A 19,850-nucleotide genomic window follows, 5' to 3' on the forward strand; every position below is an offset into this window, starting at 1 on the left:
TCAATCGAACTTCACCTTACCCTGAGTCTTCGCAATTTTTCGCCATGAGCTCTTACCTGTTCTCCGAGTTCTCGAGCAAAAATCTACCAAAGTTGGTTACGTCGTTGCCTCGTTATAAAAAATTGCAAATCTGAATCTTGCAACTTCTAAAAGCATCAGAGTCTCGGGAAACAGCGACGGATCGGTCAAACGATCGTGCAAAGCGATCAACGCCAGTGTTCCAACGCTTTTAACAACGGATCGTGCGTAGTCGCTTTCGCTGCATTGAAAATCATCCTTAAACATTGGGGCAACGAAGAACATCCGGTGCTGTTTCGCGTCGAGTTCTCGAGTTTCTCGAGCCGCTTGTTCGGCTTACCAACGTGGCGAAAGCCACAAGCTGTGGTTGCCCGAAACGTTGAACTCTCAAGTCACGAGTCAACTCGGATCACCGTAATGTTCCTCGCAATCTAACCTTCTCTCCTTGTTCCAGAGTTGTCAACAGGATTCTCGGTTTTCGCTACAGTTACCCTGTTCCCAAAGATTTACGTTTCATTTGATAACAATCGCGTAGCTAGGTTTATTTTGAAAAGAGAATGATCTTGGAGGGGTTAGTCCTTAATTTATGACGTCGATGGATGATTTATCATATAATACAGCGATATTATAAAACAAGGTCGGTAGAAGGAAACTAAACTGAAAAATAGAATTCGAACGAGAGCTGTGAGAAATATTTCGAATCGACTACTATCAAAAAGTTTGCGGAACGACGACAACAATCGTAGTGTAGTCATAGTTTGTGTAATTAAAGTGACATAGAGCGATGTTTTAAGTGTTTCAAACGTTCCAAGAGGTTTAAGTAAATTCCAAATTAAGTTCTAGTATCTAAATCAACAGTTGCGCTGTTAGGGTTGTTTGAATAGAGAACTGTCTTAGAGAACTAGAGTTAAGTATAATATGATATAGCAGTCTGTTCCTGTTTAATTGGAGTGGAATTTAATTAGAATGGAATACAGCGGTGTTTTGGGTGTTCCAGTTTACTCATTTGTTTAATTTAACCTTTCGTGCCAATTGTATAACAAACGTGTTGCGAATGCTTTCGAAGCTTTGACCGTAAAACGATCGTTATATATATATATAATATAGGGCAACAAAAAGTGATAATTATTTACAAATTCATGCATATTTACATTTAGATGTATGTTTAATTAATTATCGATTATTAATTATGTAGCACATTCAAACGATTAATGTTTGCAAGCATGCATAATATTGCATATTTAATTGATGAAATACGAAGAATTTGATATCGCGGGCTATCGAAGATTAATTCAACTGCAACGATAATTTAACTGTAATTTCGCAACTGAAATAAAAAATTATACTCATTCATGAACAATACAAGAGACTATACTTATTTTGTCAGATATGGCTATTGAAAATACTTAGAACTTATAATCGTAAGATCAAACTCGTGTTTTATAAAGCAATAAGAATTTGAGATGGTTCAAACTTCTCGATCACCTTCTCTTTAAGACACACCCTCCATCGATTCATTTGATGAAAGCAACCGGTGCTATACACCACACAAATTGAATCTATTGTTGCCAATAATGGGGTTGAAACTGCTCGTCGAACCCTTGCCAACGAAATCTTTGTACTGTAGATCTAAAAAAATTCTCAGGACGCAAAATTCGATCAGAAAGTTTTCAATAGCTTAGCTCACTCGCTGTCCTGATCGAAACCGCTTAAAGACAAATTTAAATTTAATCTGTATATAAAGGAAAAATATCGGATTCATCCGAAGAGGCGTTAATTTACGCCTGAACATCGTGAAATCAAATTTGAAAAACGATGCTTTCTTTTGTTTCAGACCCTCGTGCTCGGGAGGAAACGGGAGAAGGCGAGCGTTGAGCGTTGACTTCCGAGTGATCGGGTGTCCGGAAGCGCGATCGTTTCACGGCTGACGGAATGACGTCGGATCCATCTCTCGTATCGTCGTCGTCGGCGCAACGATCCTTCTTCTACCCTCTGATCCTCGACAGAATACGACGAACACACGTTTAATTCCTAGAAGGCGATTCATACATTCGTATCTCCCCTAAAGACGAACAAATCTCGTGAAAAAGAGAAAATAAAGACTGTCTCGGTAATCTTTCTTCGTGCCGAGTGATCGCAGTTAGAGATCTCTTGAACCATCGATCGAAAGCCATCGTGTGAATAATCTCCGGGAGAAGATCGTTCGAGAAAAAAGTAAATTTACGAAGGGGGCGAGGATCGTTCGTTGGACGAGGAATCTAAGACGGCTGGAGCAAAATGAACGCCACGATAATAAGCTACGAGACTACGCCGAGCATGATCGACTACGCTCGCAAAATGAATCAGGAGGAGTCGATGATCCAGAATTGCGAGGCTGATCTGCCGATCGTCTCGCTGGTCAATCAGATTCTCTACTCTATCGTCTGCATCGTTGGTCTTCTCGGAAATACTCTGGTGATTTACGTGGTGTTACGGTTCTCGAAGATGCAAACAGTGACCAACATGTACATCGTAAACCTGGCTATAGCAGACGAGTGTTTCTTGATAGGAATACCTTTCCTGGTGACCACGATGAGCCTACGTAGCTGGATCTTCGGGAAGATCATGTGCAAAGCGTATATGACTACAACCAGCATCAATCAGTTTACCAGCAGCATCTTCCTTTTCATCATGAGCGCCGATCGTTACATCGCCGTGTGTCATCCGATATCTTCGCCAAAGATTCGTACGCCATTCATCTCCAAAGTGGTCTCTCTAACAGCCTGGGCCACGAGCGCTCTCTTTATGATCCCTATATTTCTGTACGCCAACGCGATGGAGTCTGAGAAAGGAATCAACTGTAACATCTACTGGCCAAACGATCGCGGAGGCCACACTACCTTTACTTTATACACGTTCATCCTAGGCTTCGCCATTCCACTGATTCTCATTCTGATCTTTTATTTCCTCGTAATCAGGAAGCTTCAAACGGTCGGACCCAAGAACAAGTCCAAGGAGAAGAAACGATCGCATCGTAAAGTGACCAAGTTAGTACTGACAGTGATCACGGTGTACGTTTTGTGTTGGCTGCCCTACTGGCTGATGCAAGTGGCGTTGATCTACACTCCACCCAAACAGTGTCAGAGCAAGATCACGATTACCAGTTTCTTACTGGCTGGCTTCCTCAGTTATAGCAACAGCGCGATGAATCCTATCTTATACGCTTTCCTCAGCGACAATTTCAAGAAAAGTTTCTTAAAAGCGTGCACTTGCGCCGCTGGAAAGGACGTGAATGCCACGTTGCATATCGAGAACAGTGTATTTCCACGGAGGAACAAGGCGAACGCTGAAAGGCTTCAGTCGAATCGACAAGCTACATCCGGTCAATCGAGGATGGAGCTGGAAGACGAAGACGCCGAGAGAGGATTACTGATTAGCAAAACTTCCACGACGACGGTGACCATGACGTCACGATCGAATATTACCATAGGCAACGAGCCGAAAGATCAAACGCAGAGAGAGAAAGACGCGATGAGAAATGGGACACAATTGACGTTATTGACGCAGGTGTAAAGAATAAACGAAGAAAACGAAGATAACGATTCAACGAAATGCGAACGACGGGCTAACGACGGCCTCTTATTTTTTTTCTTTTCCTCGTCACGGTGACCAGATGAGCCTAGGATCATCGTGCAAGAAGAAAACTGATTTCAAGGAACGAAGAAGATCGATGTCGTGGAACGAATTTTCAGATAACGTTAGAATCGTCGAAACGGCGACTCGATAAGATCGTTCATCGAATTTTTGCTACTTTCCCTCGTGATCCTGGTACCGAAGGATTTGCTCCAAACTCACGTTCGTGTGTCGACCGAATGTAAACGCCCATTTCTATCCAGTTGTCTCCTTCGATTCCTTGGTTGTAGCAGCTGATTTCGAACATTACTCGCAAAAAGGCTGGAACATCGCTGGAAATCGGCCGAGAAAGGAGGCCGAGCATTGCTTGACCCGTGACGCACGTGCCGCCATTACTCCTCTTGGTGAACGGGTCAAGAGCGTGGTCATTCCGTTTAGTTAACTCTACACGCACGCACAACAACCGAGAAAATAAACGAATCGTCGATGAGTTTGCCAAGCGCAGGAACAGAAGCGCTATCAAAGAACAGAATCCCTTTGATAAAATCGCTGTTGAAGAGGCGAGTCTTATTTCCGTACAGAATGCTTGAGAGATCATATAAAATTTAATGAAATTCCATTGGTAAATAAATTAAATAAGAAGAAAAGCAAGTCAAATTTGTACATATTATATAAATATACTGTAGTCGGTCGATCGATGTATTTATCGATTAACGTCGATGGTTCAACGAAAGGAAAAAGCGAATGGTTTCCGTGCCAAAGACAGAGTATTTCAGCGACACGTTTCTGCCTTGTAAGGAGCACGACGATAGTGTTGAAACGTCTTTACGAACGAGTCAATTCGATCTATGGCTGAGGAAGATCGATACAGCATGCCTCGAAGAAGAGAACAACAAGTTGCCCTGGAGACTCGCGGTTGGAACAGCTTTATTTCGTATTTTCTTGCTTCCTCGATGCCTCGTTCCATTATTTCGATTTTTATTCACCCTCTTTTCTTACTCGTGACAAGGCGCACATTGTGTGGAAGAGAAATCGTGGCGAAGATCGGGATCAAATTGTTCCAAGGACTATCGCGAGAAATCGTAGCGTATTTTCGTGATTTACCGCTGTATTTCGGATTAGTTTACTTTGTGAAAACAACGTGTCGATCATTTAGAAAGTTAAACGTTTTTCCAGAACGTTCAAATTGAAAAATACATCGTGGACGGAGACTAATAGCGAACATTTGACAGCGTGTTGCGTAGTTATGGGAATTTACCGCTTTCATTAGTCTTAAAACTAAAAAGAAAAAAAGCTGTCGTTGTAGTTCGAGTTTGAAAAATTCTTGTATACGCGCACGATCAGAAGAATACGAAGAGAACATCGTTTCATCATCCGATGATGGACACTGTGTTCGTGGATCGCGATTCTTGCTTGACTTGATCGAACCTTCGAGACAAAAATGTGTATTTTAACGACACTATAACTCGATAGTAATTTGAAAAATGTTCAATGAAGTCGAGCAACGAATGAATCGACGTTATGACCGTCAATTGTCGTATAAAAAAAAAAAAAAAAAGGAAAAAAAAGACGGGAAGAGGAAGAAAATTGTCAGTTGCTATCAATTTTCTCTACTTATCAAGTTGTGTAAAGTAAAGTAAAAGTTAACGCGCGAATGTATAAAGTTTCGAGAGCTGATCATAAAGATCAAAAGCTGCCTTCGCAAGTAACACGTTGAAGAATCGAGATGGCAATGAAAGGATGGAATCGTGTTTAAGGAACGTTGGTCTTCAATAAACTAGCGATATAAGTAGCGAATAGTCGCGCTGATTGTTCTACGTTTGCCTTTCAATCAGCATATCTTTTGAACTGCGAGGAGGTTTTCATTACTACGCGTCGTTCTATGGCACACGATTATTCTGTTTCGCAAATTTAAAAGTACGATGCTTTTGAACTTCAAGTTATTCTTCTTCTGAATGTATCTGCCTCGCGAGGGATGAAATTTTAGCCAAGAAAAACTAAATTTCGCCGACTGGCAGATTCATAAAATCTCACTGAAATTTGAATTTCAATGTATTCTAATTTCCAGTATACTCGACGAAACAGAATCGATTCGTCGCTTCTTGCGATTCAGAAATTTTACAATTTTCTAAAACTTTACAGCGAATATCGAATTTTACTTTATTCCAATTATCGTCATCTTCCCACTTAAATTAACGATAAATTACCAAAGTGCTATCACAGTTCAACTATCAAAAGAGAATCGATTGGTCGTCGAAACCAGCTCGAGTATAAGATCTGATCAAGCTAACAACGAAACTCATTCTGTTTAGAAAGCACAGTAGCTACAACAATCATATCGAAGATACACACACAGTTTCGAACGGGGCCAGTTGTGAAACAAGCTTCAACGTATCACATGCGAGCACAGTTCGCTTTAGCTCGTTAATTTCAGTCTACACACGTGCTCGTAAAAGCCGAGAAACGAGCACGAGTGCGGATCATTATGTGACCTACTCGTAGATAGTCCCAGCGGGGATGCATTTAAAAAATGAACAGGAGCAACGTAAACGTCGTTGTAAAAATACTTACTCGAAATTGCGAGAACGAACGAGAACATCGCGGCGTTCTCGTTCAGCGAGAACAGTTGGATGAGCGAGATTGCGATCCAGCGGTGAGAAATTTCCGTTTCTTAATTAAATGTCAAACAAACGTTGATTATCGGATCGTCGATACGAACAGGTTAAACGATATACCGGGGCGAACTTGTTGAAAAGTGTGTAGTCGATTCTCATGGGTTCGCCAACTGATAGTAATTTCTTGCAGTCAATATTGGAAACTTTACACTACGGATGGTCTTTATTTGACGATATAAGTCGGCACGATACTGCGAGGATCTTCGAGAGCGTAAGTTAAATATCGGAAGCACTCGAAACACGAGCTGGGAATTTTTTAAGATTTGCTTAAAAACCTATCGATTTTGCGATAGGAATATGAACGAACTAGGAATTGATCGAGCGGTTAACTATACGGGGTATTCGTTAAACACCGTTGGTTAACTCGATCAATTACCAAATATCTTAATTTCCGCCAAAGTAAAATCTAAATATTTGACACGATCCGTTACAATACGCCGCGGAAGATAATCTCATTTTACCAACTCCCTCTGAATATTGCCGCGCGATCATCGGAATTTCCAGCGTACAGCAAACAACAGGCAAACGCAAAACGGTAATTCAGGTTGCAGAATCCAGGTAAATACAGCCGCGCTTAACGGATTACAGTAGTTGAATACCTATCTGTAACAATTAGAATCCGCCGTCCATAACGAGATGAAGTTCCCTGCTTAAATCATTACGCGAAATCTTTGAGAGATTAGCTAACTTCTGTTTGTCCGACGTCGCACAGTTTGTCCTTGTGATAGAATTAAAAAGAAGGATTCGTTTCGCGAGCCTAACGATTTAAAAAAAAAAAACGGAATATTCATATTTTTATAATCGATATTATTCCTAAAAAATCTGAGTCTCTCATTCCATAACTATTTATGCGAAAAATCGCTAAACTTTGTGTTTTTAAACGTCTCAGGCTGCTATACTTCCTTAAGAAAATAATCCAATTATTCCACTTTTTTTTTTCTTTTATCATTAAGACACGGAACATTCGATATGACGCTCTGTGAAGTTTCGCGAGAGATGAACGATTAGGTGTACGTGTTCTACGCAGAAAACGAACGACGGTTCGGAAAATGGGATGAGAAGCTCGCCGACGAATCAACGTTAATCGCGTATGAGCAAAAGTGTGAATCGGGCAATTAAAGAGGAAAATTTCATCGTACCGAAAAATTTATTTCACGACATCTCGTACAAATGTAAATATCATCCTATCGTACAATTCTCTGTAGCCTTTTATTTTCACGAGCTGCCACTGGAAACCGACACGTCAACGGTGTTTCTTTGTCTGTCGAGAACGACCCATAAATCACAAGCGAGCCACGGTGATTTTCTTCGAAATGCTACGCTTTCTGCCAATTTTACCATCCGTGTTTCGTTTTATCATTTCTGCCGTGTAAAACAGATAGCTCTTTACGAATTACCTGACCGTATTCGAATGACAAAATGGTCAGTCGTAAAATAACGAGCCTAATGTCGCAGGGGTTAGAAATTAGGTACAGATGAACGGCGAGAAAAACAACGAAACGCTTTCACGAAGAATTCGCTTTAGTATCCTTCGAGAGTATCCTCGGACGAACGTATGTCCGCAGTTTACCATTTCTTTCACGCTGTTTATTTATTATTGCCGCCGTGGCTTCGACAGGGTTCCTTCCATACGAGGCGTGGTAATACCGTATCCTGATCTCATAACTTGCTCGATAAGCCCGATAATACCTTCGTATATCAGCTCGATAATGTTTCTAATAGCCCTCTAAAGCAGTACACGACACGTATTACACGATTTTTCAAGGGAACGTGTTACCCGCTGTTGATTTTTATAACTTCTCCACGCCAAGTATCACCGTCGTTCGACAGATTTCCAGATGAAACGCGTAACTGTATCATCACGAACGTATTTCCTGGGTTCTCACGAACGAATGAATTTCGAACGAACGAACGATATTTATCAGTAGAATATAAATGTTTACGGGTGGAAATTTAGACGCGTAGAGATACGAATCTTTATTCGAAATTCGTTCTTTTAACTCTATCTGTAAAATCTTAAATTTCCATGAATATTCGCAGCCTAATTACGATCTGGTAAATTATCGCGCGAAAGGATTTTAATAACGAGAAATCTCATTTATTCTAAAGTGATTGTGTTACGCTGTTATAAACTAAGGCAGGGTGAATAGTTTACCGAAGATAGAAAAAAATAATAATGTGAAAAAGAGAACTAAATGCTGTAAATATTTAGAAGAATTCCTTTACAGAATGTAAAGAGATGCTTGTAATTTTCAACGATTTCGTGACACGATGCACCATAGCGGAGGTTGTTTCTTCCAGAGAATTCTAGATGTTCGTCCTTTGGAGACATCCGGTTGGAAAATACCGCTACTTCGGTTCGCGAGCAATATCGCGCCACTTTGGAAGTACTCGGGCGTCTAAATTTATAGTCCTGTGTACGCGAGTGGTGTCTCTTTTTGGATCTCCAAAACGAAGGGCGAAGAAACTTCTTGTGAAGCTTAAGCACACCGACTGAAAGAGTTTACCCTGCTTCTGAAATTTAAACGACGAAGTCGATCATCGTAAGACAAGTGGAATTTCTTTCGCTACGAACAAACAAATGCTTTCTATGGAACACGAGTACATCGCTCGAAACTGCGTGGAAGTTTTGAAAAATAAGAACCATTGTAAAAAAAATGATGCATTCGTTAAATTTGTCGAAGTCGACAACCAAAATAATCGTTTTGGCGCATGCAGTTTTTATCGCAAAATTGTATAAAACTTGTATGAATTTGCGATATATCGTAATAATTAAACGTATTCTACTCGTGAAATTAGAAACAGACGGTGGAGAAGTTTACATCGCGTGAATCGGAGACGCGAACAGTCATTTTACCTATCAAGATAGAGAATAATCAGATTAGAAAAATCGAAGGATCGTTAAAGTTTCAGTTCGCGGCTATCCAATTGTGTTTGTCTACTCTTAACGCGTTCCTCGAACTCGAGAAAAGAGAAATTTGCGAAAGAATCGACCCTCGTGTAGAAAAATTTTCTTGAAATCTTCAAAGTCTCTTGGCTGAGTCACGGAAAACCGAGAACGAGAGAAAAATTCATAGATTGGAACAGCGGATAAACAGACTTGGAAAACTCGAACGTACAAGTGTCGTGCCGTGTTATACCATTTGCAGGCAGTGTGCGTTTTCCAGAATCATGTCGTTGAGATGACGTGCACCGGAGCTATCGAAGGTATGCGGCGGTCACGGGTAATTACATTACAAGGAACCCTCTTACCAGAGTGAAGAGAAGTACGGCCAATGGGTTCGCTTCCGTCGCGGCGCTATCACGTTACGAACGCTAAAATAACGCGAAAGGAGGCGTAACTTTGGTGCCGGTCGGTCGTTACGGTCGTTAAGCGGTGGCTGGCCCGCGGAATTCCTATTTAATATCGTTAAACGAAACTGCAATCACATTTAAATTTTAATGTCCGGCGTTACACGGTATACTACGAGGGCGGAACGTTTAATCGCGATGCTTTTATACGGTTAAAAGCGAGACGGAAAACGACCGTAATTTGCTAGTCGAACGGTACTCCAGATTAAAACAAAGTCTCGTTCACGCTGAACGCTAATAGTCAGAAAACGCGAAAGAATAGTTTTCTTTTATTTATTCTCATTATCGCGCTCCTTCTGTCGTAAACTTTTCGCATTAAGGATGTATTAACGCCGATGCTTTTAAATCGTTTAATTAGTTTTTAAAAATAGAGAAGGTCGAGTGGATGTCATTCTTTCTTTTTTTTTTTTTTTTTTTGGAATTGTTTTATCGTACACTGCGATACTTACAGCGAGATTGAAATTCGTTGGCGTTCAAATGCAGAAATTGTAGAATGGCAGATGAACGTAGGCGTTGACGATCCTCGCCTTCTCGACGATAATTAAAATCCTCCAGCTTTACGCGTCGGATTTAACGCCATGGCATTACCAATGAAACGCGATGTTACGATCGCCATTGCTTTCACGGAGACTCGAGGACGGTCGTAACGGGAATACAAGGATGCTCATTCACCGCGATCCTCTTATTCGAGATTTTGAAACAAACAATGGATTCGAAGCGATTCTTTGTAGGGGAACGTTGATTATCAGAACATCGGTTAATGAAGACGCGGTTGATTCCTAGCAAGTAAAATCGAAACGCAAAAGGAAATGACACGATAATATCGGCCGATGATAATATCTTTATTTATGGACCAAAATTTTTCTACAGAAATAGGAAAGTCGTAAGAAAAATTAAGGAAGTCAAACGGAATATTCCAAGGTTCTCGACGTTGATTAGCAGCAAACGTGCGGAAAACGTTTCCGGAATATTCTTACGCGATTTCTAAGAAATCAAGGACTTGGTCCAGATCAGAGAACCGTTGCTCTCGCGTGAATCAATCATAAAGAATCATCACCGCTTCCGATTAAATATCTCATCGATATAAAATCGCCTCGTAAATTTCCGGAAAAGTAATAAATGCTCGTATGGGAGTCGACAAGATGGATTCGAGAAGATTTTCGAGATACGATGCTTATCGTGAAATCCGTATGTCTCCTTTTCACCCTTTGATCTATATTTCGTTATTTGAGAATTTGAAGGTCCATAAAATTCAAAAGTCACGTAGATCAAAAGCGAAGAACGCGCACGCGACTGTAGATTTTTAAATAATTATTCTCCCTTACGATTCGTAGCAGTCCTTAAGCAAATAAATAAGTTTGAATTTTTCAGTTTTGTCCCGTTAAACTTTTTTCATTTATCTTCCTTTTCGATCACGTTTTCGGCTCCAAGCTACGTACTTTAGGAAACTCTGAGAAATTAACCGAGAATTCTCCAGGGATACGAAAAGAGGGCACGATAAAGAGAAAAGAGATCACGTGGTTCTTTTTGGTTCGTATTTACTTCGACGTTCGCATTCGGAAAACACGTGGCGCGTCTCGATTCGTACGGTTCAAGGAGCAACGAATGGGAAGACGAGGAAATGGATACGGTTCGTCGACGATTAATTCGCCACCTACACTGTTTCGCATACGGTTCACCGCGCGTTTTCGCTTCTTTGATCAACGATTGGCTGAAATTCCGTCGGAAGATAATTGCAAACGAGGAACGCGAGAGGAGATTCGAACAGAAAACAATGTTTCTTTTTCTCTTTCGAAAGAAAAACTTTCAGAATCAAATTACCGTTTCATTGATTTGTAACCACTTCGATCGTATAATCTTCGTTTTGATTCTATTCAGAGCGACTCTGAGTTTCCTTCGATTTATTTTAATCGAAGTCGATTTATTTGATCGAACGTAAAATCGAATCGTCGATGATAAACCTATGGAAATAGCGTACTCCAATCTGCTTACGGTTTTCTCGTAACGATGGTTGACATAGCGAAACCGGAATGATACGAAGTCGTGGCTATGTTACGCAAGCAGATCGTGTGACCGCTTCGTGTGCTCGAGTGTTCAGCAAACTGTACGGACTGTCGCTAACTTGTGAAACGATATAGCATGCGAAAATACATACAGATCCCATGGATCCCAAAGTCTCTGTTTGGCGTAAAATTCGAGATCCAAGTTATTCAACAGAAAATTCGAACCGAAGTTTGTCGAGCGTATAAAAGCGAATTCTCCGCTTTCGAAAATCGATTCGACGACTAAGTTGAAATCAGAACGGAGAGGAGGAACGTTACACAGATACAACGACAAAAATGTCAACGATTCGCTTGATTAATCCAGTGTTATTGACTTTTTTTTCGAAACTCGATTATCGAGTAAATGAGATTCGGATCATACATACATATGCTGATTACGGTAATCAGACTCGTCTTCCGGTTATCACTCGCGTGAATTTGCTTGCCACTTGTTATTCCGTTCCATCGAAAGTTTCTAAATGGAATGACGTTAACACGGCCACCGAGCCATGAAAACCAGAATCTTTAAACAACGGATATTACGTTACTTTCGAACTCTAACGGTCGAGCTGGTACGTTCCTGTCGCGTTTTCGCCAAAATTCCTCATGAAAATCGATTTTACTCCGCGATAACGCTAGTGTCTGCCTCGAACAAAGATCTACTTTAAATTACAGGTCGCGCCATGATAAACAGCGATGTAAATCATGGACGATCGTTTTTCACAAATTTGTTATCCATATTTTCACATATAATGTTCAATTTCTGTCGTCAAATTTTTCATAAACGTATCGCAATCTCGAGTTCACTCAACACGACTCGTTTCTTTGACCATTCGTTTCCCCATGAAAGTGTGTAGCCGTTTTCTAAAAACGCGTCAAGCGTTAGCAACTCGATCGTACTTTCCTTGTCAGCGTTTTCTCAGTTCAGAAACTAATTAACGCGAAATGCACTCAAGACTCGCTAATGGGTCGTTAACCGCCCTATTCGACTTCGTTCGACGACCTACCCTTTAATTTCTGCTCGTTGACGATCTTTTGGCGTGAATTTTCGCGCAATTATTACTCGACAACCAGGTATTCCAACAATTTTCCAACGACGACCTTGCAATTCTCGATCGCACGCATTTGAACGACGAGTGAATGGATCGATGACGGCTTCGTGGCCGCGCAAACAAGTTGGAAAATTAAGGGAAATTGAAAATCGAATTTTACCTGTTATCGGTTCACGATAATGCCTATTACGATATATCGAACTTTATCCACGCTCGATCGAATTCATTCTACGAGATAGATGCAAGAAATAAAACAGAGACGACGACAGAACGTCGAAGTAACGTTGAGCTAATGTTAATGTCGAAACAGCGTTGAAACAATGTTTAAACGATCGAACAATTCACAGAAATCTATCGTCACCGTTTAGTCGAAACGCGAGATAGTTGTACACGCGGTAATTATCGTACTCATTGCGTATTCAATGATCAACCGTGACGTTGATCTGTTAAACTCGTCAGATTTACTGGTGTAACGAGATCATGTTGTTGTAACATTGTGCGCTGCACGTTCCTAACTTCCACTTAGCAGCGATCTTTCCCCTTCATTTATCTTTATTAGAACATCGAAGCTTCTATCGATAGAACGTTCGTCCGAGCTTAAATGGAACTACCTGTGACCTTAAATGGAACATCTTCTATTACCATATAATATTTGATGGATGAAACAAATTTTTGTAAATAGTCGCGCCCATGAGAACATGAATTTGCGTAAAAATCCGCAAAGAATATTTCAAGAATACATTACGCCATGTTCTGTTTCTACTACGTTTACCGTGAAACAATGTGTTCGCCTCGTTATCGGTCCCTTTTAAAAGTTGCTTTTTCTTCGAGTAAATCGATGGAAAACAAATTTCAAGGAAGCTTGAGCGTTCGTAACGGTGCATCGAGTGCCACTTGAATGACGGAAGTAACGATCTGTGAATAACAGATACCTTGCTGCGTGGAATTCGTTCCATCCGTGTCAGTGTGTACAAGCTCGATGGCAAATGGCCGAGTGAAGCTATCAATCCACAACTGTTTTAATGAATTACAAAACAACAGCTACGTTCTCACGACGAACGATCGATCTTCGATGAACATCCGTCAAGAAGCGAGTTCCTGATAAAACTTGGAACAAGGTTACATCGAGAGAACAGCACCTGACTAACGCGAACGAAGAAATGTGTCACAACGTTACCTCTGATATTAATTGGCAACCTTGAACAAGTCAAACGATTTATACGCAATAGTTGCTTGAGTTTAAAGCGTTGAATAATCGTGGAATTTAATTAATTTTCGCTACGATTGTTTCGATATTCTCTTCGAACTTGAGCTGCAACAGAGAACTTTAGCTAACTTTCTAATGAACCATGACGCTGTCAAATTTTTCTAATCGTATGAAATTGACAATCTTCTAAAGTTTCAGAAATCACAACGAAGATTCTAGGAAACGAAAGTTCCAACGATTAAATTTTATTCTACGTCTCCGACCTATTTGTGGATATAGAACAACATGTATATCTATACACACAGAAGGTTTTACCAAAAGTATTTGCGTTTAAGAGGAACAATAGAGTCGTGTGAAACAATAAGTGGCTCTTTTTGCACGAATAATTAACCCAAATTGGAGGATGCATTCACGGAAACTATTAAGCGAAACAATTGCAGCACGGATCGTCGAGCGAGAGATAAGACGGTTTCTGCAACTAATTGAAGAAGTTGTCGCGTTCGAAATTATTTATCCCATGGTGTGGGTAGTTGGTAAACCGACGAGAGCGTTATTTGTTTCCGGCATGATGGTTCCTCGCTGTGGTATTCTCAGCGGGCTGTGCCAATGCAAATGAGAATTTCCTTGGAGAGGCAGGCGGAGAGGAATTTCACCTGAATTTTCGAATGCGAGCTTTACGTAAGAAGCTGAGGATTTGCGGGCGCGAGAACGTGTCCGCTCTTTCTTTCTTCCTCTTCCCAGCGATTTTTATAGGTCACGAGTAAACCGCAGCTACTTTGTATGACAAAGTACCCTTCAGAGCCGGATACAGTCTATTCGACAGCCGAGAAAACACGCTCCATATCGGGAATACTGGCTCGTCGATGATACGAGAACGAATTTTACGATGCCACCGACCAAACAGAAATAAATATTCTATGTGGCAGTAAAGATCCTCGTTCGTAACATTGACGGTAGATAAATCTCTCTTCGTACGAGTGTTTCTATATCTTTCATAAAGAAATGGAAAAATAAGGAGGCAAATTGTATAAAGATCTTCGATACCAAGTTGCCTTGTTATCGAATACAAATTTTCCTTCTAATACACTCGATTAATAGATATCGATTTAACTTTGCAATCGTAGCACCCGTTTCTACTTATTCCAAATACACAAACGACGGAATATCTCGTCATTTGTGAATCGTCGATAAACTAGAACAGGTTCGGTAACGACAAGAAAAATTCCGTGACAAACGGTGTACCCGAATGCAGGTTAGAAATTCGAGGAGAACTTGCTCTAACTCGACCGCAATTTAATTATCACTTCCGGCCTTCAATTTTCGCACTGCGACAACGACTTGTACCGCAGCGAAACGTGACCAATTCATGACAAAACGCGATCCTTCCGCGCGAATAATTTTGCCCAGGGCTAACTCGATCGCTTCGGGTACGGCAATTAAACGATTAATCCTAATGCGGCCCAGGGTATAATTAATACGCGGTCGAACGCGCGAACGATCAGATCGCACGGTCCAGTGAATCGTGATTGGTAGCGGAAACAGTACAGCCCGTGGTATTTTCCAGTTCTCGCGGTCCGTCCGGATTCTAGCCACGTTTCTGCCATGACCGACTCTCGGAATTTTCTAGAAGGAATGTGAATGCACCACGGCGAAGCTGAGCCACGGATGCTCGAAATTCCGTGGCGTGAACCGGAGTCGGTTCACAAACGCGAGCTTTTGCGGAGAACCGCAGACACGCGACGAGTCGAGATTTCTTCAAACGATCGATTCGTTTGAAACGTGCTTCTCGCATCGGACAAGTCAGGTTGCTCCATTCAACGACCTATGTTTAGACATGTATAGTCGTCTGGAATATTTCCATTCTATTCGTTGTCACTTGTTATCTGTCAGTGTTGTATGCGACGAACAAAAAATCGCAACAAACTTAGAGAATAAGTATTTATTTACCGTCAAGATTTCTCGTATCATTTAATGTCAGGTGCAAAAAGTATAGTATAACTTTCGACGAAGTATTTACTCGAATGAAATTTTAATTCGCGTCTGATTAAAGTAAGTGTAAGGTAAACGTCTGAGATTTCTTCCGTTCTTTTTCTAAAACACATTTTTTCTTGTCCGTTTTTTTTTTTTTTTTTTTTTTTTTTTTTTTTTTTTTTTTTTTTTTTTAAGAAAAATCACGATACTTCTTTCAAAAATTCATAGGTTCACGCGTATTTTTATAATTTTTATACCAAACAGAAGTTACTCTAACGTAGATATTTATACGAAATACGCCAACTTTGGTATTTTTTAATTACCTAGCGACCTAAAAGAGACTAGTTTTGTTATGCAACTCTTTTTTAATAACTTTGATAAAATCGTTAAAAGATTGTATCGACTTCCGTTCGTATCGACGACCGTGTAACCTTCATAGAGTATTGAACGAATGTCACGACTATGTAAATTGTGTGCGAAGGAGCAAGCGATTATTACGTCTGATTTAAATTAAAGAGTGACTCACTGAATCTATAAGGTTTATTCTGAACGTGATTCTCGATAAATCTCTATTGTATAACACTCAATGTCACCTTCGTCGCTTTTCTCGATTTACTCGAAAGTATGTTGTACTTGTAAAATCAGAATCAGCGCAAGTGTACATTAAGATACATACATCGCTGTATGAATCATAGAACCGATTAATCGTATAAGCGTAATAACCAAACTATGTGAGTCGAAGTGTAAGTTGAGTTTAATATAAATTTAATCGTACCTTGTACAGTATCTAGCAATGGATCATACGTGTTTAATCACATCGATGGAAACACAGAACCAAGATAAGACTCGATATTTCAAAAGGAAAATCGAGGAAAGAAAATGAAAGAATGAATGTGTAACTGCGATGGTTAGCAAGGGAAATGACCTAATATAAACGATTGTAAATATATCTCGATGTGTGTGTGTACCCTGTGTGAGATAAATCTTACTTCCATATGTAAATTACAAAGTTTATCCTGACTTAATCTGTTCTACTTGTTTCCTCAGTCACGATGCATTTTATTTGCCGATTCATTGGAAAATTCTTCTCTACTTTGCCAGAGAAATTATTTTTCAAACATTATGCATAATAGAAACTAAAATTTCAGTCCAATTTGATCTAGAACAAAGATACTTATCGTTTAATTAATCATAAAATAACTTACTAAGATACGATGCTGCGTATATGTTAATAGGATAATTCGACGGTTTTGATGAATACTTTTGCTTTTCAACGAGATGGCAAAGACGTGTTCAGAATGAAAGATGGCATCATCGAAAAAGTCATGTGCATCCCAATAAAATTGAATAGACGGAAACAGAATGGAAGAGGCTGAGCGTAAACGAAGCAAGTATCCTTCTCAAGACCATTGCCTTTCCAGCGAATGAAGATTCATATAACGGTAACTTTAATTATCTGCAACCCTGCTTCGACACGATGAAATACTTGTTACATAATATCTGGCTCGAATTAATTCGATCCCGAACAAGAAAAATAAACGTTTGCCTCGTTCAACTTAAGTTTTTTTTTTCACGAACAAATTGCAAAGATAGATAGCAGGAATGACGTTGTGAAATTACATACACAACCAGCAAATAACAAAAAAATACATAAAAATTGCGAAACAAAATATCAGAGCCAGTGAAGCGAACAGAATCTCGTCGAGTAGAGACGAAGAGTCAGCGAAGGTCTTCCTTGGGAGCTGATAGGGTGAGAAATATTGATCACTTTCATTGAACTTCCTTTTTTTTCTTTCCTGCCTCGCCTTTCTTTTCCCTCCTTGGTATAAAGAATGACGCAGCATTTCCGCAACGATGCAATATTCCTCTGGCGGTTTCTTGGCTACTTATATTTATGTAAAAGCCAATACAGTTCACCGGTTTTACGCAATAGGATTCTCGGTTTCCTTGAGAAGCAAATACAATTGTCCTGTAGCTACGATATTCAAATAACGTTACAACCAGGAAGCCGATACGAAGAAAGATCGATAGAGCAGGGACAAAACAAGCGCCCAAGCGATCCACCCCTTTTAGCTGCCCTTAGTGTCGCATGGTTAACCTTCGAAAGGAAATTTTTTTTCATTGAATTAGTGTCAATTAGCGGCGGAAGGAAGATAGTAACGTTTCCTTTCCTTCTCTTGGGATTACCAAGAACATAATTGAATTCGAGACTACCCGCAACTTCTTCGTCCAACGCCAGTCTTTCCATTCTCTTTCTGGTTTATTCAATTTGTTGAATTTCAAACAGCTTTTTCGCTAAACAACCAAGAGAGAAGCTGAAAACGAAGATACGTGGAGGTATTCGAACGATCGACGTCACATTTTATAAACAAATATATTACGCGTATTGCACGAAACATTTTTCAATTTCATGATTCAGTCGTGTCTCGTTAGGGTGCCAATGAAATTGCAAAATGTTTCATATAGCACGAACACGAAAGTTTCCTATGCTAAGCGTCGAATACTTTCGCGAGTCAGTATGTTTCTCGATATGAATCTTCAGATGAGCTGAGAATGGTGGAAATATCGAAGTTGATCCCTTTGTTCCCACTGCGTCGCTCGCTTTTAAGCCTATTTGCCAGTCCATTTGCCAGGCAACCGAGTAGACGAGAAAATTCCCAGGGCAGTGAATAACGACGGTGAGAGAAGAAGAGGACAACGTACAATACTTTCCTGGATGAAAATTCGCCACGCCTTGCTTTTAAGAAATACCTGACCTACGGACATGATTTCGTCACTGTCTTTATTTGTGTCGATAACTGGCTAGACATTCGTATATTTGACTCGATAATTTTCGATATTCAAATTTCGATACTGTAAAACTATCATAGAACGAAATTCTACAAATTACAAGTCGTATCCGATTACCCTATCCGACGTAAAATCGTGAAATTATAAAACACAAGTCTGTATAACCTACGACCCATGATTTGACGATTTGTCAAGAAGTTAATTTTTTCTTCTCTGTACAATTAATGCCGGCGATACTTTCTCAAGGCGATAGCGAAATATTCCAGAAGCAAATATCCAATTTTTGTGCTCAATCGGTAGCGTATAGTAACACGAAGAAACAGGGTCTGGCAACATAAATGAGTCGCTTTTTCGACACCTATAATTAATTGGCTTGTCGTCGTGTGTGTATCACATGCGAAGCATCGGCAGCGTAATCAACCGAAGCACGCTTTTAAACTTAATTACGAGCGTGTGCATGGTGAAATGGCGTTGTAGAATCACAACGATTTTTAATCCATTCTCTTTCCACGGCCGAAAAATTTCGATATATCGTAACGGTCAGGAAAGGCGAATTAAAATATTTTCGCGCCGATAATTAAATTCGTCGTCGGGCGACGCGTTCGACGACCTCGTTTCTCATTACGCCTTTCCAAATCCACCGGCGCCAATGGCACACCCCTGCTTCTGTGTGTACCTCCAGTCTTTAATAACTTTAATTACGAAGCCACCTAACTGACGGCCATCAAATTCCGTCACTGGGTACTATGAAAGTTCGCGCCAGTATCCTCGCGCTTCGTTATTAAATCGTTGAACTTCGTCTTCGAGTCGAACGACTAAAGAGACCCGTTGTTAAAGTGAAAATTACCAGGAAATTTATTATTCGTATCTCGTAAAGAATATATTATACATTCGCTCGATTAAACTTCGTCGTGACAAAAAAATCTTTCCTCCAATTCTTAACGATAATTTGCATTTTCGTTGGCTCGCATTTCCATTAACAATTCTAACAATAAAAATTGATAACTAATGTAAAACTAATGCTATATCTTCGTTGATAAATCAGGAAGAGATCCGTGCGAATTAAGGTGTTAAACACGGCGAGTGAGAAAGTTCTAACGTCGTTTCACTTTCGATTAACAAGAAATATATA

General features: G+C 40.2%; 1 protein-coding gene and 1 long non-coding RNA gene across 4 annotated transcripts in view; one reads left to right on the forward strand and one right to left on the reverse strand.

The window, feature by feature from the left end:
- The window catches only part of LOC100645483 (somatostatin receptor type 2), an 84,119-nt gene extending 64,381 nt beyond the window's left edge, over window positions 1-19,738 (forward strand). Inside the window, exon 2 of the mRNA XM_003394343.4 lies at window positions 1,853-19,738. Coding sequence (XP_003394391.1) covers window positions 2,296-3,570 — 1,275 coding nt within the window. The 5' untranslated portion in view covers window positions 1,853-2,295 and the 3' untranslated portion in view covers window positions 3,571-19,738. The remainder of the gene's footprint in view (window positions 1-1,852) is intronic.
- The window catches only part of LOC125384709, a 121,467-nt gene that overhangs the window by 62,946 nt on the left and 38,671 nt on the right, over window positions 1-19,850 (reverse strand). The gene's annotated exons all lie outside the window — the stretch shown is intronic.

The sequence above is a fragment of the Bombus terrestris genome, chromosome 3 (assembly GCF_910591885.1).
Source record: "Bombus terrestris chromosome 3, iyBomTerr1.2, whole genome shotgun sequence".
Lineage (NCBI taxonomy): Eukaryota > Metazoa > Arthropoda > Insecta > Hymenoptera > Apidae > Bombus > Bombus terrestris.